The 27,152-nt window shown below is 32.5% G+C and overlaps 1 protein-coding gene across 2 annotated transcripts in view; it reads left to right on the top strand.

Moving 5' to 3' along the window:
• Positions 1-27,152, top strand: part of FAM47E (family with sequence similarity 47 member E) — a 53,338-nt gene that overhangs the window by 10,190 nt on the left and 15,996 nt on the right. For both annotated transcript variants that reach the window (XM_074275680.1, XM_074275681.1), the window contains 4 exons: positions 11,799-11,938; positions 13,595-13,739; positions 18,409-18,615; positions 23,548-23,703. In XM_074275680.1, coding sequence (XP_074131781.1) covers positions 11,799-11,938; positions 13,595-13,739; positions 18,409-18,615; positions 23,548-23,703 — 648 coding nt within the window. The remainder of the gene's footprint in view (positions 1-11,798; positions 11,939-13,594; positions 13,740-18,408; positions 18,616-23,547; positions 23,704-27,152) is intronic.

Below are 27,152 nucleotides of genomic sequence, written 5' to 3'. Positions count from 1 at the left end.
CTGATTCTTTGGTACCATGAAAAGTGATGTAAATATTGTAGGGTATTTGACATTGGAGCCTTATGCTAAAATGGAGTTCTGGGTTAGGAACTATAGAAATTTTAGTCATTTCTTTTGCATAATTTCAAGTTGCTTTCCAGAATGGTTGTATTACTTCAGGATTCCAACAATGCATTAATGTGCCTGTCTTCCACCAAGGCCTTCAACATTTACTACTGCTTTCTTTCATCATCTTTGCTAGCTTATTGGATGTGAGATATAACCTCAGAGATATTTTGATTTCTATTTCTTTTATTATTAGTGATTTAGATCATTCTTTCACATGGTTGGTACAGTTCTTTTGAGAATTGCTTGTTCATATCCTTTGGCTACTTATCTATTGGAGAATAGTTTTTGGTCATCTATATTTCTGTTATTAGTCTTTTTATCTTGTATATCAAATGCTTATGAGAAATATTTGGCATTTTCTTCAAGTTGATGATCCCTTGTTATCTTAGCTTTTTTTAACTTGTGCAAAAACCTTAGTTTATTTTTTGAAGTTACCCTAAATTTTAGTTAAGATTTCATTGCATATCCATTTTAGTTAAGATTTCACTACATATCCATAGCTTTGAAATATATATGCTTTTTATCTAATTTTTATGTTATGATCTTTAATATTCATGTCATGTAACTATTTGAATTTAATGTGGAATATAGTATAAGATATTGATCTAAGTCAAATTTCTACTAGATTACTTTCCAGTTTGTCTATAAGTTCTCATTAAATACAGAACTCTTTTCTAGATAACATGTTTTCAGTTTTATATAAGAGTTTTTGAGTTCAACTATTTCTGATTCTTCCTTATCTAGTCAATTCTATTTACTATTTTCTCTTTTTTAGCCAATACTAAGTGATTTTTAATGACTACTACTTTATAATATAATTTGAAATCTAGAAGTTCCATTTTCTTCTTTATTTCTGCTTTTTTCACTGTTTTCCTTGAAATACTATAGCCTTTGTTCCTCCAAATTAATTTTATTATTTTTTCTAACTCTGAAAAAATATCTTTTTTTGTAGTTTGATTAGTATAGCATTAAATCTGTACCTTGAGGACTATTCTTATCTTTATTAAATGTAATATCATCTAGCCATAAACACTGCATATTCCTCCAGCTATTTAAATTGTTCTTTTTTTCAACAAACATTTTACAGAATGAAGAACTTGAATTTATACAAGTGTAGAGTAAACAAGTAACTATTATTAGTTTTGCTTAATCAAAGATTTCCCTGATTCTCTTCTCACAGGCCTTGTTTGTTGATCTTTCCACTAGCTTTGTAGTTTACATTATTATTATTTTTTCTTTATTCCATTTAAGTATTTAATTCTTTTCCTTATGCCTTTATTCTTTTGTTTTGTCATTTAAGTATTTAATTCAGATTTCTACTTCTTCTCCTCTCTTAACAAATTTCATTCAGTTTTATTTTCTTTTCCTGCTCCTTTTTCTAAGGAGAATTTATCTTATTTTCTTTATTAATTTACTTCCAATTCTTTCTATTCTAAATTCTTATTCTTTAATTTTTTCTTTTAAAAATAACTTTTTATTTTTCCAAATACATGCAAAGATAGTTTTCAACATTCATCTTAGCGTTGTGTTCTAGATTTTTCTCCCTTACTTTCCCTCCCCTCTCCTAGATAGCAAGCCATAGAATACAGGTTAAACATGTGCAATTATTCTAAAGATATTTCTGTATGTGTCATGCTATGAAAAAAATTTGATCAAAAGGGGAAAAATGAAAAAAGAAAAAAAGGAAAATCAATACATAACAACAACAAAGATGAAAATACTAATGTTTTGATCCACATTCAGTCTTCATAGTTCTTTCTCTGGATGTGGATGGCTCTTTCCATCACAATTGCCTTGTTATTATTTGATTTATGATCCATATACTTATTTATCCTTTTTTGATTTTTTTTGAGTTCTTCATGGAATTAAAACTTTTGAGATGACAAGTTTGAGCTCCTTCTTTTACCAATTTCCACATTATTTCTATTACAGAACTTGTTGATTCTTCTGTTTTCTTGTTTTGTCTCATCCTTAGAAGCATCAATTTGCATGGAGTAATAAAAAGAGAATTATGTCCCATAGTCAAAATTATCCTGTGTCCCAAATTATGTGGTCCAGTTCCATTTTCTACCCTCTTTTCTTTCTCATTTGCAATGTAATCTTCTCTTTGGACACATGTCCTTCCTCTCTTCTGTTCGCCAGTTGGCTCCCAGAGCTCAAATTTCTCTTTTCCTGGATCAAGCTGTTGTCTGTGGGTAAACAACCCTCTCTCCGAGAAAGTAGTATCTTTGTGAACCAAAATCTCCCAAGATTAGATCCATTTCAGTCTATATTTCCCATTTCAAACATACTACTTCTATCTTCAAACTGGAGCAAAAAAAAAATTAATAGACTTCTATCTCTCTCTCAAGCTTAATATATAATGGAGCCCAATCCCTCTACTGATTGGTATATAAACCTTTGATTTGCTCTACTTCTGATGTGTCCAGTTTGCCTCTCCTCAGGCAAGCTGGTTTGGGACTCACCATATTTATACCAAACAGTGTGGAGACTTCAACTGGCATTGCCTGTGGCAGAACTCATAAATTCAAGAGATCTATCGGCTTCAATCTCCACATTAACAGGAATTACAGGAGTATACCATTATTCCCAGCTCCCCAGACTGATCATCACTGGATTTTCCCTGTTTCAATCTTATTCTTATGTAATCTTTCACATTCTCCTGTAGCATGTTTTTTTTTTGGCTGAGAGACTATAGAAGTTCATCTTTGATATTATTCACCCATGGATTTAATTATCATATACCACACATTCCCTTTTATCTTCTTCAATTTCCACTTATGCACCCTCCTTTTCTGCAATTTTTCTTGTTGTTCAGTTATTTCAATCACATCCAAATCTTTGAGAACCCATTTGGGGTTTTCTTGGAGTGGGATTTAGGATTAGGAGTGGGATTAGGATTCTGGAGTGGTTTACCATTCTTTCTCCAGCTCATTTTACAGATGAGGGCACTAAGGCAAATAGAATTAAATGAGTTAACTAGGATCACACAGCTAGTAAATGATTGAGGCTGGACTTGAACTCAGGAAGATGAGTCTTCCTGACTCTAAATTCAGTCCTTTATTCACTGTGCCATCTAGTTGCCTATTCTATAATTTAATTCCACAAAACACATTGTTTTACCAGTTGAAGGAATTATGAGATATAAGGTCTGATAAAAATCATTTTTCAAACCTGTTCCTGCTAGTTGTCTTCTTCTATTTTTAAAAATTCTGCTTTAATAAACTTGTAAGCCTTTTTTTTTTAACCTTAATGGTCTCTCTCTTGTTATTTTTAAACCAATAATTTAGTCTTTCTCTTTTGGTTTTAAAAAATAGTAGAGATGGACAATTTATTTCATTTCTTCTTTTAACCTTGATAATTCAATTTACTTTTCTTGTATTTCTATGGTTTAGGGGTATTTGTAAACTAAATCATCTGCTCATTTTTGTTTTTGTTTTAGGGGACATTTTTCAGGAATGTGTCAACTGCCTCTCTTATTGAATGATTTTTGTTTCATTGATGATTAGGTTCAGAATTGCAGGATATGTCATTTGAGATTGCATCTTGAGCTTTGATTTTCTTTTTTGAATTATTCCACATTTCCCGTGGTTTCTAGTAGGTGCAGAATAATCTAATGCTATTTGAATTTGCTTTCCTTTTTATTTGAAAATTTTCCTGGATATCCACAGAAACAGTTCTTTGTCATTAGGACTATTAAAATCTAAGAACTCTATGTCTGGGAGTTTAATGTATAAGATTTAGATTTTTTTCCCCAAAGGTGATCTATGGATTCTTTTGAAGAGTACTTTATTTTCTGCAGAAGTTCTGGAAATTTTCCTGTCTTATTTCTAGTGTTTTAGTTTTTAGGTTTGTTTTTCTTTTGGGAGACCTATAATCCTTAAATTATCTCTGCATATTTTAGATCAATGATTTTTGCTTGTATAGAGATCATGTGTTCTAAAGAGACAAAAACCTAAAGTTGACTTCAAAGATTTGTTTACTAAACTTCTCCACACCATTGATACCTACACATAATATGGCCAAATTTGCTTTTCTCCACATGCACCAACAGATGGTCAACTACCCTTCAATGTTGCTTCCAACTTACTAGAAAAATGGTCACCAAAACATTAATTAGCCAGTAATGTCATTCTTTGATGAGAATTTCTAGGAAAATTGAAAGGTTGTTTGGAAGAAATTAGACTCAGATCATCATTTTATATGATATTCTATAACAAAATCAAAATGGATATTTTATAGGAATATTACAGATTGTATCATAAACAAATTTGAAAATAAATAATAACCCTTTGAAAAATGTTCCAAATCACTAACAATGAGAAAGCTATAAATCAAAATGATATTGAAGTTTTACTTTTAACTTACCAAACTAGCAAAGATGACAAAGAGATAATGGTAAGTGTTGGTTTGGTTGTGAAGAAACAGGAACAATGTTATTGAAGCTGTGAAGTGGTACAAGCATTCTAGAAAACAACTTGGAAGTATGCAAATAAAAAAAAGAAAAATGTCCATATTCATTGATCCACAGAGTCTACTAGTAGGCATATATCATATGGAACCTACTGACAAAAAGAAAATCTTCAATACTAAATATATGAAAAGATTTACAACAAACAAGGAAGTGAAAGCAACATAGATGGCTATCCTTTGGTGAAGAGTGAAACAAATCGTGTTACAAGAACGTAACAATAATACTGTTCTATGAGAAATGATGCATGTGATAAATACAGAGGATGGAAATAGCTACATGATAAAGAGTGAAATAAACAGAGGCAAGAAAACAATATCCACAACATAATCCACTTTAACAATGGAAATGAAAAGAACAATAATCACAAAAAAATTGAAACAGAATGTTGTTCAATTATAAAATCCAAACAAACCAAAAAAAAAAAAAAAAAAAAAAAAAGCAGCCTGAGTTCCAAATAACAGATAGAAGAAGGCACTGCCTTCTATTCCTTTATATAGGTTTGCTATCCATACTATGGGACATTGTATATGTATCAAAAATTTTGAGATATGTTGATTGCTTTTGCTGAATTTTTCACCTTTTTACAAAAAATCCTTTTACTGTATAATTCTCTGGGATGGAGTTAGAAGGAAGTACATAGGGAAGATGTAAATGATGGAAAAGCAAAATGTATCAACAAAATTTTTTAAAAGTTCATAACTATGCCATGTAATCAGCAAAAAAGAAAATAATTTTTTCTAAACCTTGTCAACCCTTTAAAGACTCCAGTAAGGAATTAAACACCAAGTATAGGATACTTACAATAGCAAAAGACAGAAGAAACTCCAATAATGTAAAATTCTTTATGAATGAAAAGTTTAATACAGACAACAATAGAAAAAATTTCTGATGGTACAAAGTTACTATTATACAAGGAATATCCAAATGCACTGTCATAAAAACATAGCAAAGTCAAAGCTTCTTCATTCAAAGCTTCCAAGAAAAATAAGAATTGATCTCAAGCCATGAAGGAACTCAAAAGGGATTTTGAAAATTAAGAGAGGAAGAAGAAAATTTAAGAAAAGAATTGAGAGGGGTATAAAAGGAAATACAAAAAGCTAATGAGGAAAATAATGCCTTTCAAAGCAAAATTGGCCAATTGGGAAAGGAAGTACAAAAGCTCACTGAGAAAAACAATTCCTTAAAAATTAGAATTGAGCAAATGAAAGTTAATGACTATGAGAAAAATCAAGAAAGCAACAAAACCAAAAGAATGAAAAAATAGAAAATGATGTGAAATATCTCTTTGGAAAAACTGACCTGGAATATGGATCCAGGAGAGAGAATTTAAAACTTATAGAACTACATGAAAATAATGAATGGAAAATCTAATTTTCAAATACAGCACTCAGGAACAGCATAAGGATATAATCAATAAAGTGATATCATAAGGGAATTAATAATGTTAATCTGTTTACATTCCTCCATGGGAGCATGATATTTGTAACTCATTAGAACTTTCTCATTATTGTGGCAATTTGAAGGGGTATACACACACACACACAAACACACACACACAGCACAGGTCTGAGTTGAATATATGAAGGGACAATATCTTTAAAAAATGATGAAATTAAGGGATGAGAGAGAAATTTACTGGAAGAAAAGGAAAGGGAGAAATGGAATAGTGTAAATTATCTGCCATTAAAAAGGTAAGAAAAAGTTTTTATAGTGGAGAGGAAGGGGAGGAGGAGAGAGTGAGTGAGCAAGCCTTACTCTTATCAGAATTGACTCAAAGAAATATATCTTACCCTGAAGAAAAATAAGAGGATAATGGCATATGGGAAGGGGAGAAGGTGATAAAAGAGAGGACATATTGGGGGAGAGAGTGATTAGCAACAAAAAACTTTTGAGGAAAGACAGGGTGAAAAGAGAATAGAATAAATGGGGAAAAATACAGAGAGTGATAGTAATTGGTAAAAAAGAAAAAAAAATTGAACTAAGTTTCTCTGATAAGGCCCTAATTATCAAACATAGAGGGAACTGAGTCAAATTTATAAAAAGTAAGAGCCATGCGCCAATTGATAAATGATCAAAAGATATGATCTGTTCCCAAAGGGCTATAAATTGATCCATATCCTTTGACCTAATAATATCACTACTAAGCATGAATATTAGAAGAGATTTTTTAAAAAGGAAAAGAACCTATGTATACAAAAATATTTGTAGCAGCTCTCTTCTCAGGGCCAAAAATGGGATGCCCATTAACTGGAGATTGGCTGAATAAGTTGTGGTATGTGCTTGTCATGAAATATTATTGCTCTATGGGATATTATGGCAGAATGCTCTCAGAAAAAAACCTGGAATGTCCTTCATGACCTCAAGCAAAGTGAAATGTGTTATATACAAAATAAAAACAATGTTCTGGAATGAGCAGCTATAAATGACTTTGCTATTCTCAGCAGTACAATGATCCACGACTACTCTGATGGACTTCTGATGAAAAATCCTATTCATACCTAGAGAAGATGATTGTGTCTAAATATAGAATGAAGCATTCTTTCTCTCTCTGTCTCTGTCTCTTTCTCCCTGTTTCTGTCTCTATTTTTCTTGAAAAAAAATTTTTTTAGAGTGGAAGAGCAATGTTTTCTTTCACAACATGATTTTTTTACGGAAATATTTTGCATAACTTCACATGTGATTTCTTAATAGGAATTAAAAGTAGGGATAAGGGAGAGAATTGAACTCAAAATTTTAAAAACAAATGTAAAATATATTTTAAACCTAGTTGGGGAAAATATTAAATTAATAAATTTTCAAAAACTAAAAAAGAGGAGATTTGATTAATGAAATAGATTAGCCACAGAAGATGCAAATGCAAATAAATTTAGAAGCCCAGCAAAAAAAAAAAAAGAGAGAAAAGGCTCCATTCTTAGAAAAGTAGGAAAGAAATCAACATTAAAAAAATGTAAATAAAAGCCAAATATGCAAGGTTAAAAACTGAAGTACAAAGAGTATATAAAGAGTATATAAAGTATATAAAGAGTATATAAAGTTCTCTTAATATATAATATAATGGAATGAGAATCAATAATGCCTGATATGACAGAATCCTGAAAATTCCTGAGATACAGACTAAAACCAAAAACTCTAGAATGGTTCCAAAAATGAAATCCACAAAAGATGAATTCAACATGGCATATCAGAAATTAGCTTCCAGGTATTTGATATATTTTGTTATTGTTCAAATGGTATTTTTCTACTATTGTGTCAATTGGTCCTCACAAGAACCCCATCTAGCGTACTGATTGAATACCTTATGAAGGATATATGGAAGAATATGAGGGAAAACCACATAGGACAAGAAAGCATTGATTAGTTGTGTTCTATATTGATGGAGGCAAGGCTCCACATCTATGAAATTATAAATCCATTAAAGTATTAATAGTTTGTATCCTGCTACTTTGTTTAAGCTGCTCATAATCTTGTTAGTTGTTGGTTCTCTTGAATTTCCTGTTTTCCTGGTTCTGTTCACATCACTTAGGATCAGTTCATGTCAGTTTTTCCAGGCTTTTCTGAAATTATCTTGCCCATCATTTCTTATAAAGCAATATTATTATTATTATTGTTATTATTATTATTATATTCATATACCATAATCAATTCAGCCATTCCCCAATTGATGGGCATTCACTCAATTTCTAATTCCTTGCCACTACAAAAAGAGCTGCTACAAATATTTTTACACATGTGCTCCTCTTTTATGTTCTCTTTGGCATCCAGATCCAGTAGTAGCACTGTTGGATCAAAGGGTATGCACAGTTTTATAGCCTTTTAGGCATAGTTTCAAATTGCTCTCCACAATGGCTGGATTAGGTCAAATTTCCAATGTATTTGTGTCCCGGTGTTCTCACATCCCTGTCAACACTTATCATTATCTTTTCCTGTCATCTTAGCCAATCTGAGAAGTATGAAGTAATATCTCAGAGTTCTCTTAATTTTCATTTCTCTAGTTAATAGTGATTTAGAGAATTTTATATGTCTGTAAATGACTTTAATTTATTCATCTAAAAATTATAAGTTCATATTCTTTGGTCATTTATCAACTGGGGAATGATTTATATCCTTTTGATTAAGAAATTTGACTCAGTTCTCTATACATTTGAGAAGCAAGGCCTTTATCAGAAATATTGGCTGTAAAAATGACTTCCCAGCTTTTTGCTTTTCTTCTAATCTTAGTTGCATTGATTTTCTTTGTGTAAACCCTTTTAAATGTAATATAATAAACATTATTGATTTTGCATTTCCTAATGTTCTTTATCTCTTGTTTGGTCACAAATTTTCACCTTCTTTATAGATCTGACAGATAAACTACTCCTACTTCCTCTAATTTGATTATGATTTCACCTTTTATGTCTAAGTCATGTGCCCATTTTGATCTTAATTTGGCATATGGTATGAAATGTTGGTTTATGCCTAGTTTGCACCATACTATTTTCCAGTTTTCCAAGCAGTTTTTGTCAAATAGTGAGTTCTTATCTCAGAAGCTGGAGTCTGAATTTATCAAAGATTCCTATAGTCGTTTGCTACCTAATCTATTCTGTTGTCCACTATTCTATTTCTTAGCCAGTGTCAAATAGTTTAGATTATTGGTGCTATATAATATATTTTTAGATCTGATATGGCAAAGTTACCTTCCTTTGCAATTTTTCCCACTAATTTCCTTGCTATTCTGGACATTTTATTCTTCCAAATGAATTTTGTTATCATTTTTTCTAGCTCTATAAGATATTTTGGTAGTTTGATTGGCATGGCATTGAATAAATAAATTAATTTAAGTAGAATTGTCATTTTTATTTTAGTAGTTTCACTTACCCATGAGCATTTGGTATTTTTTCAGTTATTTAGATCTGACATTATTTGTGTGAAAAGCATTTTGTAATTATGTTCATATGGTTCCTGAGTTTGTCTTGGAAGGTAGACTCCCAAATAGTTTATATTGTCTTCAGTTATTTTAAATAGAATTTCTCTTTCTATCTCCTGCTGCTGGACTTTGTTAATAATATATAGATAGCAATGTTGATGATTCATATGGATTTCGTTTCTATCTTGCTATTTTGCTAAAGTTAATTATTCCAACTAACTTTTTAGTTCATTTCTAGGATTTTTAAAATATACCATCATATCATCTGCAAAGAGTAATAGTTTTGCTTCCTCACTGCTTATTCTAATTCTTCAATTTTTTTCTTCTCTTATTGCTAAGGCTAACATTTCTAGTACAATATTGAATAATGGTAATGATATTTGTTTTACCCCCTGATCTTATTGGAAAAGGTGTAGCTTGTACCCATTACAGATAATGCTTGGTGATGGTTTTAGATAGATGCTACTTATCATTTTAAGGAAAACACCATTTATTGCTGTGCTCTCTAGTATTTTTAATAAAAATGGGTGTTGTATTTTTCTGTGTCTATTGAGATAATCAAATTAGTTCTTTTGGTTTTGTTATTGATATGGTCAATTATGCTGATAGTTTTCCTTATATTTAACCAGCCCTACATTCCTAGTATAACTCCCACCTGGTCACAGTGATATTCTGATGATAAATTGCTATAAACTCTTTGTTAATATTTTTAAATTTTTTCTCATTATTATTCATTAGGGAAATTGATTTATAATTTTTTTCTGTTTTGTTTCTTCCTGGTGATTTATTTTCTATTTTTCAATTTTTCTGAAATTGTTGTTTCAATTAATTTTTTGGTTGATTCTTTAAAATTCACCATTGTATCACCTACAAAAAAAAATAATTCAGTTCCTTATTTGCTTATACTTATTCTTTTACCTTCTTTTTCTTGTCTTTTTGCTATAGTAGCATTTCTATTACTGTGTGATGAATTATTCTCAGTAATTTCTATTACCATGTAATAGTAATTATTCACAGTAATTTGTATTACAATAGAATAGTAACATAAACAACTGGTAATGTAGGAGACAGATCACTGAATCTGGAGTCAAGAAGACTTGAACTGGAATCTAATTTCAAAAACTTACTTGCTATGTGTTCCTGAGTTAGTCACTTAATCACTGTTTGCCTCTGTCCTCTCAACTTTGAATGGGAATAATGATAGTACCTACATCTCAGGGTTGTTATGAGGATCAAATGAAATGGTACATAAATGTTTATTCTCTTTTCCTTCCCCTATGTCAAATGGAATCTAATTCTAAAATGAAGTTACTCCTATTAAGAGAGGAAAGATACTAGGCTCCTTTTTCTTTGCTTCCAGTCCTGAATAAATAGTTGTTGAATTAGTAAAGGAAAAAAAATTAAAGCATTAATAACTGATTTTCTCTATTCTTGAAGTTTCTGGCTTAATCATCTTGCCCAATTTACTGGATGAGATAATTAAATGAGATCAAATGAATTTATAGTATGTCTGAGACAGAATTAGATGACCAGAAATCCTGTGTGATGCTCAGCAATCAGCAGGCATTTCTTCAGGAGGCAGGAAGAGCTGCATCTGATCATGGAGCATAGAAAGTGGCTTTGGCAGCCAACTGGGTGGTTTTCTCCCTCTTGGGCCCCATGACTGCTGCCACATGACTCAAACTTCCTCTATTGTTCTTTAAGCAGAAGAGAACACTAACACCTGAAGAGAATCAGGGAGAATTACTTGACTGAGTCTGGAAGAGAATTAGGGACCTGAATGTTGGCAGGGAGATAAGAGTATTCCAGATATAGGGGACAGACTTGCAAAGATGTGAGATGGATTATTGATATGGCAACAGGAAGTAAGCCAGTTTGACTAGTATGTAGAGCTCATGGTGGGGGGAAAGACGAATAATGGGAAATCAGTTTTTAAAAGTATATTTGAAACATTTAACCTATATCAGATTGCTTGCTATCTTGGGGAGGAGGGAGGAGAGAGAAAGAAAAACTTGTAACATAAAGTTTTGCAAAGGTGAATTTTGGAAACTATCTTTGCATGTATTTGGAAAAATAAAATGCTATATAAAATTTTAAAAAACAAAGTTTGGAAACAGTGTTTCTTTCAACTATGAGGAAAGAGACTTGGTTTGACCAACTTGTATCATCTCCATATTTAATTTTGTAATTGTCACTGACCAACAAGGTGTAGTAAACACAAGGTAGAAGAGATATTTTGTTTCAAAAAGTAGAGCTCATTTTATTCCATCTTTTCTTCTTATCTTATTGAAGGTATATACTTTGTCTTTGTAGCTCCTTGCCCAGGTTCTGAAAATCCTTGATCCAAAGAAGTGCTTGGAGGATGAATGGGCTTACTGTCAGGATGGCAGAGCGCTAGACAGAAAACCCTGGACTGGCATGCTGAAAGTGCGTGAGTGTTTGCCATTGGAAGGGTGAGTATCGCGCTGGGTATCCTCAGAGACACTTTGATCAATGGTGAGACATTTTGTTGGTTCATTTCCAAGTTGTATTTAATAAGAGTGCCATGTAGTGAGAGTTAGAACATTAGAAGCAGGCAAATATCTCCAAATAAAATCCCTTTCTAATGAAAGAGAAAAAGCACTCTCCAGGTCAATTGAGTGGTCACTTCTCTTATAGATGAGTAACTGAGAAAAATGGAAAGGACTCAAAGCCAAAGGCCTCCCAAAGAGGTGATGGAGAAGTGAACAATTCAGTCGATATGGTGGATTGGGGCTGAACTTCCATATTTCAAAGGTCTATGATTTCAGTGACTTAACTCCATCATGCCCAGCCTTGTTCTTTTCCATTATTACCACATAAAGTTAAACTTATTTGTGTGGTTGTATGAGTAAACAAAATCTTCTAATTATAACATTTCATATTCGTAATGAATATTCTGGAGATGAATATTATTGGGATATTTCTCTGCTTTTGGCTTCTATCATAAACCATCAAATGTTTAGAGCAGGGGGTTTTTGCCCATGAGTTTATGAACTTTTTTTTTAATATGTTGGTATTTGATTGTTTTCCTGTATAATCCTATGTATTTTGTTTTCTGTATTTAAAAACATAATTCTGAGGAGTCTATGACACATAAAAGATTTAAGAATTCCTGGTTTTAAAAACACATTATTGTGTGCGTGTAAAATTATATAAATACATATATGTAATGATCTATTATTTTGTGTAGTATTATGATACACATCATGTTATTGTGTATAATGTATAGCATGTTATATTATGTTATCTGATTATATATGCCTTAAATATAAAATAGCAAATTACTATGTATAACAACATTTATTATTGTTACATTTTTCACCAGAGTGCTAAAGGGGTACTTAAAGAAAGGTTAAGAACCCCTAGTTTTAAGAATGCATTTTTCTTATATGTATATAAAATTATATATAACATAATTTATGCTACTATGCATCATCTTGTATATTAAAATATACATTATTATTATGCAATATAACATAATATATGTTATTATTATATTATGTAATATTACTTATGATATATAATATATAATAATATATTTATTATATGGGGCATAATGGATATAGTACTGGTGCTGGAATTAGGAGGACTCCTCTTTTGGTGTTCAAATCTAGCATCAGATACTTGCTACCTGCATGACTCTGGTTAAGTCACTTAACCCTCTCACTTTCCTCATCTGCAAAATGAGCTAGAGAAGGAAGTGACAAACTACTCCAGCATCTCAGCTAAGAAAACCCCAAATGTGATCAGGAAGAATTGGCACAACTGAAATGACTCAATGATACCAATATTATTATGTATAATTATTTTATTATTATTGTTGTTATACTTATTATTATTTGTTGTAACACTTTTTTAGTAGAGTGTCAAAGGAGTACCCAACACCAAAGAAAAATCAGAACCCTTGGTTTGAGAATGACTTATTATCTTAACTTCTATTAAATCTGTCCTTAGTAATAATAATGTGATTGAAAGATTTCCTTGAAGAGTTTGGGAGAGGTGCTACACTTCAGACCTTCCTCTGTCAGCACCAAGGCTTTCCTGTCACTCATTTGCTTTGTGTTTTTGTTTGTTCATCTTTTACTTAGTCCCAAGCCACCACCAGTGAAGAATCCATACAGGTTCTTTCGTGGGGAAGAAAAGGCAGAAGAAGAAGAATTCAGCTACTACCCATCACTGGAAGACCATATACGACGTACTGCTAAAGAATTCTGTGACTGGGTTTCAGATTTTGTAAGTTGGCAGCTACCCAAGAACTTACTTCATTAGGGTCAACTTAGAAATTGAATATATCACTTTGGGGACAAAATCTAAGGGAAATGACTAGGTTTAGAATATAACCCCTCCACAACTACCAAATAAATATTCTCATAACAACAATTCAGCTAATTCAGAATTTGTGTTTCTGTATTTCTTTGAGAATTATAAAATGCTGTCTTCAGAGCAACTCAGTGAGATAAGTAGTGCAAATATAATAATAATAATTAGTATTTTTATAATGTTTTACATAAAACTTTACATGTATTATCTAATTTTATCCTTACAATAGCTCTAAGAGGTTGGTGCTATTATTTTACAGTTGAGGAAACAGAGAAGTTAAGTGACTTTGATCAGAAAGTGTCAGACAGATAATTTCTAAGGTGACATTCAAACTCAGATGTTCCTGAGTTTGGTCTGAGGACTCTATTTTGAGATAGGCCTGGTGTTCTATCCACTGTGCCTTCATATTATAAATGAGGAAACTGAAGGTCAGATAAAAGAATTTGACCAGGATTTCACAAGTTTTAAGTGACAGGCCTATATGATTGCCAGTCTTTTTTCAGACTAAGTCCAGTGTTCTTTCACCTTCATTATGAGGGCTTTCTTGTCATTTAAATTACAGTTGGAGAACATCTCATCAATGATGTTCAAAATAAATAAGGATAGGTATATGAAAATAATTTTAATAGCATTTTATTTTTTTCAAATATCTGTAAAGATAGTAGTCCAACATGCATTTTTTTTTTTTTTTTGCAAAACTGTGTTCTAATTTTTTCTCTCTCCCTTCTTTAATTTCTCCCTTTCCAAGACAGCAAGCGATCTGATATAGGTTAAATATATTTTCTGTATTTGTCATGTTGTGGGAGAAAAATCAGACCAAAAGGAAAAAAAACCATGAAAAAGAAAAAATAAACAAACAAAAAGCTGAAAATATTATTTTTTGATCCACCTTCAGTTTTCATACTTATTTCTGTGGATGTGGGTGACATTTTCAATCCCAAATCTATCTGAATTGTCTTGAATCACTCAAATGTTGAGAAAAGCCAAGTCCATCACATCTGATCATCACATAATCTTGCTGTTTTAGTGTACAGTGTTCTCCTGGTTCTGTTCATTTCACTCAGCATGAGTTCATGTAGACCTTTCCAGGCTTTTCTGAAATCAGCCTGCTCATTGTTTCTTATAAAATAATAATATTATATTACATTCATATACCATAACTTATTGAGCCATTCCCCAACTGATGAGCATCCACTCTATTTCCAGTTTTTTGCCTCTATAAAAAGAGCTGCTCCAAACATTTTTACACATATGGGCCCTATGAAAATAACTCTTGTAACTCATTGGCCAGAACTGAAGTTCTGAGTTTAAATTCTCAAAACCAAGGGTTCTGATTTTTCTTTGGTGTTGGGTCCTCCTTTGACACTGAGTATACAGGTTCATGTTTAAAGTTCTCAGTCATTATCATTTTTGCTCAGAATTTCTTCTACAAGCATTAAAATCTGATTCATGTTTTAGTCTCCACAAAAAAGGAAAGATCCCAGGCTAATAAAATATTCAATAAAGAATAGACTTTTTTTAATCTGATAGTTTTTTAAAGCACAAGAACTGTATGTTTAAGTCTGTAAACAGTAGAAATACCGTTTGTATGTCAGAGAGAAAGACAGAGAGACAGAGAAAAGGAAAAGAAAGAGACCAGAGGAAAGAGAAAAGGAAGGAGAAAGAAGGAGGGTGAGAGACAGAGAGACAGAGATATAGAGACACAGAGAGATAGAAATAGAGAGAGAAAAGAGAAAAAAGAAGAGAGGAGGACATGAGAGACAGAGACACAGAGAGACAAACAGAAAGAGGGAGGGGTAGAGGAAGGGAGGGAGGAAGGGAAAGAGAGGTGAAAGAAAAATGCACACATGTACATGGAAAGCGAGGCATTTATTCTTGTTAGTGATCTGAGCAGCAATTAGGAGCCTGACCTAACTCAGGAACAAAATAAGTCACCCATAAGTCACTGAACAAAAGGGAGTGTATTTACCATACCATACCATAGAAAGACTATTCAAGGAAATTTAGCTCTTAGCTTGGAGAGACATAATCTCCCTTACTTCTGTATGGAAATATGTGTTCAGCTAGGTAGAGTGTGGGAATGCTCAAGTCTGCCTGCCAAGTCTGAAGAGACCTGACTCCCAAAGCTCCCAAAGGGCCTTTTATGCCCTTACATGACCAGGAAGCCAACTAACAGTCCCATAGACTAATCAGATCGTGGGGGTAGATTTGTAGTCTTTCAGAGAAAAACCAGTCAAACCTGTATGAAAGAAAGGGTTAGGTCATTGCTGTATCCACAGTAATCTATCCCTATGGGGAGCTCAACTTCCTCAAGGGATACCACTTCTTTGTTCAGAACCGTAACACTAATCTTTCAAGAGGATGGCACTAAGAGTTTGCTAGATTTCCAAGCACCTCACCCCTCCAGGTAGCCCCACGTCTCCCACAGACCTATATAGAATAGTAGGTCATTCTCATTTCCTTTTTTAACAGACTTACTAGACTGATGAATCAGATAGAATGCTATTGATATACTTAAATTGTGAGGTCTCATTTGACAAAGTTTCTCATGCTGTTCTTTTGGGAGAAGAAAAATGGAGAGATCTGAATTAGACAACAGCATGATTAGGTAGAATCAAATTAGTTGGATGGAAGTACTCAAAGAGTAGTTCCATGTCAGTTTGGAAGATGATCTCGTGATGTACCTCAAGGATGTATGCTTGGTGCAATGCTGCTTAACATTTTTAATGATGACTTAGATAAAGGTATAGATGGCATAGTCATCAAATTTGCAGAGGACACAAAAGTAGGAGAGAGCTAGAGCCCTTAATGATAGTCTGGAGCCAAAAAGCCGGAATTTTAATATGAGCATAAAGTCTTACACTGGGGTTCAGATCATTATCTTCCCAAGTACAAAATAGAGAACAATGGATGCATAGTAATTTGTCTAGCAAAAAAAAAAAACACAAAAAAAAAAAAAACAAAAAAAAAAAAAACAACCAACCGGGGTATTTTAATTGTTTAGAAGTTCAATATGAGGCAACAATATAAAAATTAGTGAAATCAGAATGCAGAAAGAGAATGTGCTGTCCAGGAATGGAGAGATGACATTTCTGTTTTATTCTGCCCAGGTCAAACCATATTGACAATATTGTTCTCAGATCTCTTTTGCCATAATTTAGGAAAGAAAGCATCCAGAGAAGGGCAGCCAAGATGGTAAAGCTGATGCCAAGGACTTTGGTCACTGACTTCTGGATAGGGTTGTCTCATCTGCCTTATGATTCAGAAATGCAGTGTCTTATTCATTGAACCAATTACTGAATTATAGGCAGATAGAGGCACCAGGGATTGCTGCCCCACTGACACAGACTGGTAGTGACACAGACCTTTGGCAAATCATTTGACCTCTTACTGATCCAATTTTCTAAGATTAAAAGTTGCAGAGAAGCTATTGGTACAGGAATCACAAGTCCAGTTCTTGTTTTCTTTTTAAGAACCACCCCTTGATTTATCAGAACAATTTTCCAGCACTGCTAAGAATTTCTTTTGTATAAAAAGAGAGTTTTTTTAAAATTATTTTTTGTTAAAGCAGAAAACTTCCCCAGATACATTATGATCTCCAAGATCAGGTTACTATGTTTCTTTCACATCATTAAAGCATCATTTAAAGAACTGACAAGTAGCAATCCAGATTTTCCTGCTCAATAAGCTTCAGTGATTCCCTATTATATCTAGGATCAAATACAGATTCCTCAGCTTGGTATTTAAAGTTTTACATTTAGTATTTAAAGTCTTAAAGTGCTTTTCTAAGACTATTTCCCTCTGGACACTTCTGGATCGAGCAAAATGACCTATCTTCAATTTCTCTTACACAACACTCTGTCTCCCATGGCTTTACACTATGTCTCCGTGCCTGGAATGTACCCCCTTCTCTTTTCCTGTCTTCCTTCAAGGCTCAGTTTAGATGAAATATGAAGATTTTCTTGAACTTCCTGACTGTTCTCCATCCCTATTTGTAGGCCATTAACTTGTATTTAGTGTGTGTGTGTGTGTATGTGTGTGTGTGTGTGTGTGTGTGTACACACACATACACACACAAAATGTGTATACATATAGCCATATGTTATGTAGGTAGAATATAAGCTCTTTGAGGGCAAGAATTCTTGCTTTTGTCACAAATACTTAGATAGCACTTTAAGAATTGCAAAGCCCTTTACATATCTCATTTGATCCTCACAACAACCCTAGGAGCTAGATGCTATTATTACCCCCATAAAAGAAATGAGGAAACTGAAGCAGGCAGAAGTTAAGTGAGTTACTCAATCATACAGCTAATAAATATCAGAGAAAAGATTGGAACTCAGTTTTTTCTTACTCCAAGGTCAATACTACCTATCTGTTGCTCCATCTAGCTGTTCACTTTATGGTACTATCTACTATGGTAGATGCTCAATAACTGCTTGTCCATTATTGAAACTCTTCTCTTAGCAAATTCCATGTTCTCTCCAAAATATCCCAGAGTACTGTAGAAAAAAAAAGTAAGAAATTGTTTGCTTTTCAATTGTTTAACAGTAATGCTTACCGTATGATGTTGATGTACTAGGGAGAGAATGACAAGATGGACGTGGCTACAGTCATGAAACTGTTTGAAACTAGTTATGAATGTCCAAAAAGCTACAATGTTCTCCATTTGATGGAAATGAATCAGGTGCCACTGGACCTGAAGAAGGGTGTGGGGCTAACAAGGCTGCAAGAAATGCGATATTCTTTGGAGGAGATTGACCATGAAAGGAAAACAAAGAGAACAAAGGTAAGATCCCATTCTGAAACTTTCAGGAGAAAAAAGTGCAAGTAGCAGAGGAAAGCAGACCTGGCAATTTCTTGAGCTTTGAACAGCTGTCTACTCTTTATAGTTTAATTCTTGTTTTTTAATCACTGAATAGATACAACCTCAGTCAAGCTGAGACTTGTGGAAGACCTTAGCTTAAAAGGGCCAACATCTCCCATTGCATTCCCAGCTGTCTCTAGTCGTTCTGATCTATATCTGGTCACTGGACCCAGATGGTCTAGAGGGGAAAGTGAGGCAGGTGACCTTGCCCAGCCTTCCCTCACTTAAATCCAAGTAAGTGGAACCAAGAAGTAATCTCCTGTCGTGCTTTTCTGGTCCCAATGATGACTATTTCCATAGCAAGAGATGGGAAGCAGGGGCGGGGAGGCACAGTATTCCAGGGCAGATTGCAAGATACCTTATTTGATGATTGCATAGGGTGCACTATTACAACAAGTTAGGTAAGTTTGTACTCACTAATTAAAACTACTTAACTAGGGAAGGAACTGCAAAACTAAATGGCTTAACTCCCCAAAGGTGCATTCTTTTACCTTCCAAACCCCAGGTACTTTCTATTTTTATCCTTTTTTTTTTTTCTTGTTCTTCAAATCATCTTTCCATTCCTACATTTTTCATATCCAATAGGCATACATTTTATTTCCACTTTTTTACCACTACAAAATGTGCTGCTGGGGTTACTTTAATTCATATGATATCTTTGTTAGATGTAGCTTTTGTGTTAAATAGTGGATGTGAACAAAGGACATGAACATTTTAGTGACTTTTATTCCATAATTTCAAATTGTTTTCCAGGATAGTTAAGCTCCAGAAACAATGAGCCCTATACAACCTCTATTAATGACTTTCTCCTTTTTTGTCTTTGTCAATCTTCTGAGTACAAGTTGTTTTAATGTGCATTTCTCTTATAAATAATTCAGAGCATCTTTTCTTAAGATGTTTGGAATTTGCAGATCTTTTGAAGACTTCATATCTTATGAGCACATCTAATGGGGAATTATTTTGCTCCTATATCTATCAATTTCCTTTATATTTTTCACATATTTTATATACTTTTATGTGTGACCATAAATATATGTGATTATATACCTTAATTAGTAACATTTAAGGCAAAGATTCCTTCCCTCCAAGACAGTTTCTTTTCTGATTCGTGCACTAACTTTGTTTTTGAAAAAGCTTTTAAATTTTATAAATTGAAATTATCTTTTTTGATCTACCCTATCCCTTGCTTGCTTAAGAGTTTCTTTTTAGTTATAGATACAAGAATTAATTCCTGTTCTTTTCTAATTTTTTTAAACGCTGGAACGTTTATATCAATCTATATCAGACTTCTTTGCAGTTTTCCCAGAAGTTTTTGTTCTTGGTTCTAGCCATGTCCCAAACCCCAAAACTCATTGGTATGACATTGTCTTTTCATTGGTAGATATCAATACCCTGAACCTGCATGAGAGATGGGGCAGAGCTGGTGAGAGTGGAAAGAGAAAAGTTCTAGGCTTTTTAAATGTCTTCAAGTTTTTTGAGGTTTTTCAATTTCTTAAGGTCTGGGACTTTTCTGGCTTCCACTTTCAAGGTAGAAGCAGTATAATACCAAACCCACCTCAGATTGCTGAAGAGAAAACAATACTCTAGAAATTAAAAAAAAAAACAGTTTCTTGCAAAATAAGAGATCAGAAGTTATATTCGTATGGAAAGAGCCCCTGTGTTCTTAAGGACTATTCCCTAAATGGAGCATGGGATGTTATTGTGTGGCTCAATAGACATCTGTAGCTTCTTCACCCCATCTGTCTTTTCCAAGGAATATATTAATTTCCTGGCTCTTCTCTACTTAAAAAAGGGGGATACCAAATTAGAATTATATCTACTGCTTAAATATTATTATTCTACTAGGTATGATTTTCAGGTTCAAGGTAATCTTTTGATGGGGAAATGAGGGCTCCAAGTTTTATACCCAAGACTTTACTTCCTTTCCTTCAAATACTACTTCTACAATGAACATACAATAACAACTGGTAAAAATATGTATTTATCCAAAGGCAAAACAGAAATCAGCATATATAGAATGGTATATACCAGATAAGACAGAGTGAAGGAACTCTCCCATTGGAGGAAAGGGAAATTCTCTGATGTTTTTCATGTAGCAGGCTGGGGACTTCCAGCTCCTCTCATTTTGCCTTTTTCCCAGTCTTTATTTTCTCTTCAGCAATCTGAAATGAGATTAACATCTTCCATTTTCATTCCTGAAGCTGGACCTCAAAGGAACTCAAATAGCCTGGAACTCTTCTCTCTCCTGCTTTTGCCAGTTCTGCCCCATCTCTCACACAGGTGCAGAGGTCTGATCTTCACCAACAGACAGAGAGTTCTATGCCAATAGGCTTTGTGGCTAAGGTCATATATCTAACAATAAATATTCCAATGTTCTATTTTTCTGGAGTTTATGTTTTTTAGAACCAATAGTTTTGATGATTACTACTTTGTAGTATCTGTCAATTAGTTAAGCAAGCACTTAAACACTTTGTACTAATACTAGAGAACAAAAATACAAGAAAAGAGAAAGGCAATTCCTGCCTTCATAGAGCTTACTTTCCAATGATGAGAAACATAAAAACATTGAAAAAGAAGTGGGCAAAGATATATGGTGAAGAGGTGAGAGGGCTTGGTAGAAAAAATTCAAAGGGCAACTTGAAGAATTTGAAATGACTGTCCTGGGTGTCCTCCCTTCTGAGAGGAGCTGTCCAATCAGAGAAGCTTCAACATGAAAGGATATTTCCAGTGTATGAATTCCAAGATTGGAATGATCTTTCAGGATGAAGATATTTCTGAGAAATGGCAAGAAAAAAATTCAGGAATACAGACCAGAAAATAAATAAAATTTGAGTTTGGTAATGTTCCCTTCATTCCTACATTGTTGTTGTTGTTGTTTCCCATTATTTCCCATGGAATACCTTTTGTTTCTATAAATAAATTGTGTAATCTTTTCTCTAGATCTGTAAAGTATGCTCTTGGTAATTTAATTGGTATGACTCTAAAATTGTAAATTAATTTAGGTAGCATAATTCTTATTATATTGACATGATTCAACAATGAACACAGCATATCTTTTTCAATTACTTATTTTCCTTTATTTTTGCAAAGAGTGTTTGGTAATTATTTGTATAAAACTAAAAGGCCTACAGCACTTTTAAAAAACAAAAAATCATTTTAGAATATACATACATACATATATATAGATATGCATATATACATATATATATTTATTAATACAAGATAGAACTTTTACATATATACATACATACATACATGCATATATATGTATATATTTAGAACTGAACAATCCAGAAAGGTTATTTTTATAATTAAACTCCTAGATATTTTCACAAAATCACAGAATTTTAGTGTTGGAAGATACTTCAGCAACTATGTAGTCTGGCTCATACCCCCCTCAAAATAATTTCTACTCTATTATATTATGCATGGACTTTTCTTTTTATCATATTGCCTTTTAGTTTTCTGTTCTTTATGAAAAATGCTGATGAATTTTTAAAATCTATTTTGTATCTCACTATTTTACTAAAGTTATTAATTATCTCTAGTTCCATTGTTGATTCAATGGGGGTCATGTTATGGGGAAATAGGGATAATTTTTTCTTTTTGTCTATGTTTATACCTTTAATTTCTCTTGCTTTACTTATAAATAGAATTTCCAGAACTATTTAAAATAAAAGCAAATAGAAGGGATGTCCTCTTTGAACTGAGTATCCTTCTAGTGTTTCTTCATTGCAAGTAATAAAATAGCTTGGTTTCAGATGACCTTTGATAATATTGTAAAAGATCAATTGCAACTACTCCAACCCATATTGTTAAAGTGAGATAATGTCTTGCCTGATTTCCTACAAATATTTTTCTCCACTTGGCAACATTCAGAAGAGAGCTATTAATGCAAAATTTTGTTATAGCTAGAACATTATTTACAAAAGTTGGTTGGATTAGTAGGAATAGTGTTCTGCTACACACACACACACACACACACACACACACACACATATATATATATTAAATAGTCTTCTGCAATGCCCTGGAGTCAGACTCTCTTTTGAGCTTCAATAACAATGATAGTTATTATAATAATATGCATATATACAAAAAGCAGGAGTTTTCTTTTTTTTTTTTTTTTTTTTTTTTTTTGTTCTGGATCCCTTTGGCAGTTATGGCTCTCTTCTCAGAATAATGCTTTTGAATGCATGTGATATAATACATAGGGTTACAAAGAACACCAATTGTATTAAAATACAGATAAATTTTTTTTAATTCATAGACCCAGATTAAGAGCCCTTGACATAAAAGGAAGCAAATTTTCTTTCCTTAATGCTTCAGAGTTGGCACAAGGTCTTCTTGTTCCCTCTCTTTCCCAAATAAAAGCAAAAGATTTGACATTTATAGTACCAGGCTGAGTAAATACTTGTCTATTAATGAATATTGTGTAAGTCCAGTGTTGGCAACAATGACTCATGGAGGAGATTTATCGTTTTTTTTATTATTTCTAGTTGCTACTTTAAGTTTTACAGCAGGATGGAAATGTTTTTAAGGTACTCAGTGGAATCTTTTGCAATGAATATGATTATAGGTTTGCTTACATGTAAAATTTAAACTGCTCTGAAAATAACATACAACTATTATCTACTTAAGGAAATATTTTGGTTAGTGACATAAATGCAAACCAATGGAAAAATTTCCCCCAGAAATATTAAGGCAGGAACTTAATTTAAGTGTTCTCACAATGATGATATTGGTCTTATCAACAGCATTTGATCAAGGAACCAAGGACTTACTTTTTGAATCACTGTAATTAATTAACCAGAGTATCCTAAATGCTATTGGGAATTGTTTTCTTTTCTACAGAATCCTTACAAACCAGACTGGGTAAAATTCAACTATGGAGCCTGGTATTTGCATACCAATTTATGGAAGAAGCGAAGAGCAAATGAACCTCTGTTGGATCCTAAATTGGAAGCTACTTCCAAATATGAAAAGTTGAAAAAGAATCTTCTAGAAAAGGTACATTCACATGTCACGATCTATAATCTCAATTTCATTTCGGCTAAAAATTTCCTTTGTCCATTTGTGACCCTTCTACCTGATTCTAGGATCTTTTGAGAAATATATAATTTTCCTAGACTCTCACAACAATTCAAACCATGAATTCTATAATTAAGGTAATAATTAGAGAGTATATGTTAAGTTCAATAGAAAGTATATGTTAACACAACATGATGGACCCAAAGGATATTTGAATAAGAATATTCAGTAGATGATGGATTAGCTAGTGTGATTGATGAATGTGTTATATCATCATACGTAACTAGGATTTTCCATTTCCCCACCTCAATGTAATGAAATTGATAAAAGAGCATGATTTTTTTTTTATTCATTTTTCCAAATTATCCCCTCCCTCCCTCCACTCCCTCCCCCCGATGGCAGGTAATCCCATACATTTTACATGTGTTACAATATAACCTAGATACAATATATGTGTGTAAATACCATTTTCTTGTTGCACATTAAGTATTAGCTTCCGAAGGTATAAGTAACCTGGGTAGATAGACAGTAGTGCTAACAATTTACATTCGCTTCCCAGTGTTCCTTCTCTGGGTATAGTTATTTCTGTCCATTATTGATCAACTGGAAGTGAGTTGGACCTTCTTTATGTTGAAGATATCCACTTCCATCAGAATACATCCTCATACAGTATTGTTGTTGAAGTGTACGGCGATCTTCTGGTTCTGCTCATTTCACTCAGCAACAGTTGATTTAAGTCTCTCCAAGCCTCTCTGTATTCCTCCTGCTGGTCATTTCTTACAGAGCAATAATATTCCATAACCTTCATATACCACAATTTACCCAACCATTCTCCAATTGATGGACATCCATTCAACTTCCAGTTTCTAGCTACAACAAAAAGAGCTACCACAAACATTTTGGCACATACAGGTCCAAAAGAGCATGATTTTTAAAGAATAATTTCATTGGTATCTTTTTCTATCATTTTATTATATCAAATATATCTTTTTAATCTCTCCCAGAGAATTATCTCATAATAAATTTTGTAATATTCACTTTTGACTTTGTGTATATGTGCATGTGTTTTTTTCTATTTATATTGTTGTAGTTGTTGTGTGCACTGTTTTCTTAGTTCTTACTTCATTCTGCATTCATGGAGATTTTCTTTTATTTTCTATTTATCATATTCACCATTTCTTACAGCACAGTATTATTCCATTATATTCATGTACTACAATTTGTTTAGATATACCCCAATTATTGGACTTTCAATTTTTTGCTATCACAAAAAGTGCTTCTATAATAGTATCAGATTGTTTTGATGATTGTGGCTTTGTAAAATGGTTTGAAATCTGGAACTGCTAGATTTCATTTCTTAACATTTTCCCCATTGATTCTCTTGATATTTTTGACTTTTTTCTTCTTTCAGATTAATTTTGCTACTATTTTGTCTAGTTCTATAAAACAATTCTTTAGTAGTTTGATTGGTATGACACTAAATAAGTAAATTGACTCAGGTAGAATTATCATTTTTATTATATTGGCTCAGCTTATTTATGAACAATTACTATTTCTCCAGTTGTTTAGATCTGTTTTTATTTTGTGAAAAGTGTTTGTAACTGTGTTATTATAAATCCCTGGGATTGTCTAAGCATATCCCAAGAACTTTATATTGTCGATAGCTATTTTAAATGAAATTTCTTTTTCTATCTCTTCCCGTTAGCTTTTATTGGTAACATATAGTAATGCTGACATTTTGTATGGTTTTATCTTATATCCTGCTACTTTGCTGAATTTATTCAGTATTTCAACTAGTTTTTTTAACTGACTTTCTATAATTCTCTAAGCATATCATCACAGCATGGCAAAGAGTGATAGTTTGTTTCTTCATTGACTATTTTTATTTCTTTAATGTATTGTCAAAATGTATGTGTCTTACTACTATAGCTAGCATTTCTAGGACAATATTGAATAATAGTTGTGATTATGGTCACGATTGCAAGGTCTTGTTGAAAAGGCTTCACGTTTATCCCCATTACAGATAATGCTTGCTGTTGGTTTTAGATTGAAACTATTTGTCATTTTAAGAAAGAATCCATTAATTCCTATGCTTTCTAGTGTTTTTGTAGTAATTGTTATATTCTGTCAAAAGCTTTTTCTGCATCGATAGATATAATCAAATAATTTTTGTTTTTATTGTCATTCATGTAGTTAATTATGCTGGTAGTTTTCCTAATATTAAACCAGTCCTTCAGTTCTTGATATAAATCCCACCTGGTCATAGTGTATTATCTTTATGATATATTGCTTTAATCTCCTTACTAATGTTTTATTTTAAAATTTTTGTCAATATTTATCAAGGAAATTGATTTATAATTTTCTTTCTCTGTCATTGCTGTCCCTCGTTTAAGTATCAAAACCATATTTGTATCACAAAAGGAATTTGATAGAGCTCTTTTACTTGTTTTTTCAAATAGTTTATGTACTATTGGGATTAAATTGTTCCTTAAGGGTTAGATAGAATTCATTTGCGAATCCATCTGGTCCTGGGGATTTTTTCTTAAGGAGTTCATTGATGACTTAATCAATTACTTTTTTTCTAAGATAGAGTTATTTAAATAACATATTTCCTTTTTTAAATTAATCTGGGCAATCTATATTTTTGTAAATATCTACCCATTTTACTTATATTGTCAGTTTTATTGGCATATAATTGGACAAAATAATTTCTAATATTTGTTTTAATTTCATCTTCACTGATGAGGCATTCACCCTTTTTATTTTTGATAGTAGTAATTTGGTCAACTCACACCCATGTCCTCTTTGAGCAAGATAGAAAATGGAATTGAAAGAGACAAAGAAAAAAGAAATAAAAGCAAAAGATTATTGAAGCATTTTAAAAATATGCACATAAACAGAAGACTATAAGGGATCCAGATAAGCAGGATAATTTTTAATAATTATATGTTCAATTTATTGTATTTTCCTAACAAAAAGCAAGCTATACACAGCAGAGATTAATAGTGTCATATATATATATATGTGTTTGTGTGTGTGTGTGTGTGTGTGTGTGTATGTATTTCAGTTATACTATGAATGTGGAAGTTTCTAGATTAATGAAATAAGAAATAGAAAACATTTCAGAAAAAAAACTGAACACTCCCCTCTCAATACATACACCTTTCCCCACTCAGAACAAGATAGATTGACAAGTGAATTCTATGACATAATAGAAAAAATAATCCTAAGGTCACAAAATATTTTCTTTATGTAGAATAAGATGGTATTCTACCAAATTCCTAATGTGGAACAAGAAGAGAGAGTTACAAGGGAAAAAATCTTTGCAGCAAAGTTCTATAATAAATGCATGGTCAATAATAGAAAGGGAATTGATGTAAATAAGAACAAAAACTATTCCTGTTTAAGAATCTGATTATTGGATAAAT

This window comes from Sminthopsis crassicaudata, chromosome 6 (genome assembly GCF_048593235.1).
Source record: "Sminthopsis crassicaudata isolate SCR6 chromosome 6, ASM4859323v1, whole genome shotgun sequence".
In the NCBI taxonomy this organism is placed as follows: Eukaryota; Metazoa; Chordata; class Mammalia; order Dasyuromorphia; family Dasyuridae; genus Sminthopsis; species Sminthopsis crassicaudata.
This window is presented reverse-complemented; position numbering and strand designations above follow the sequence as displayed.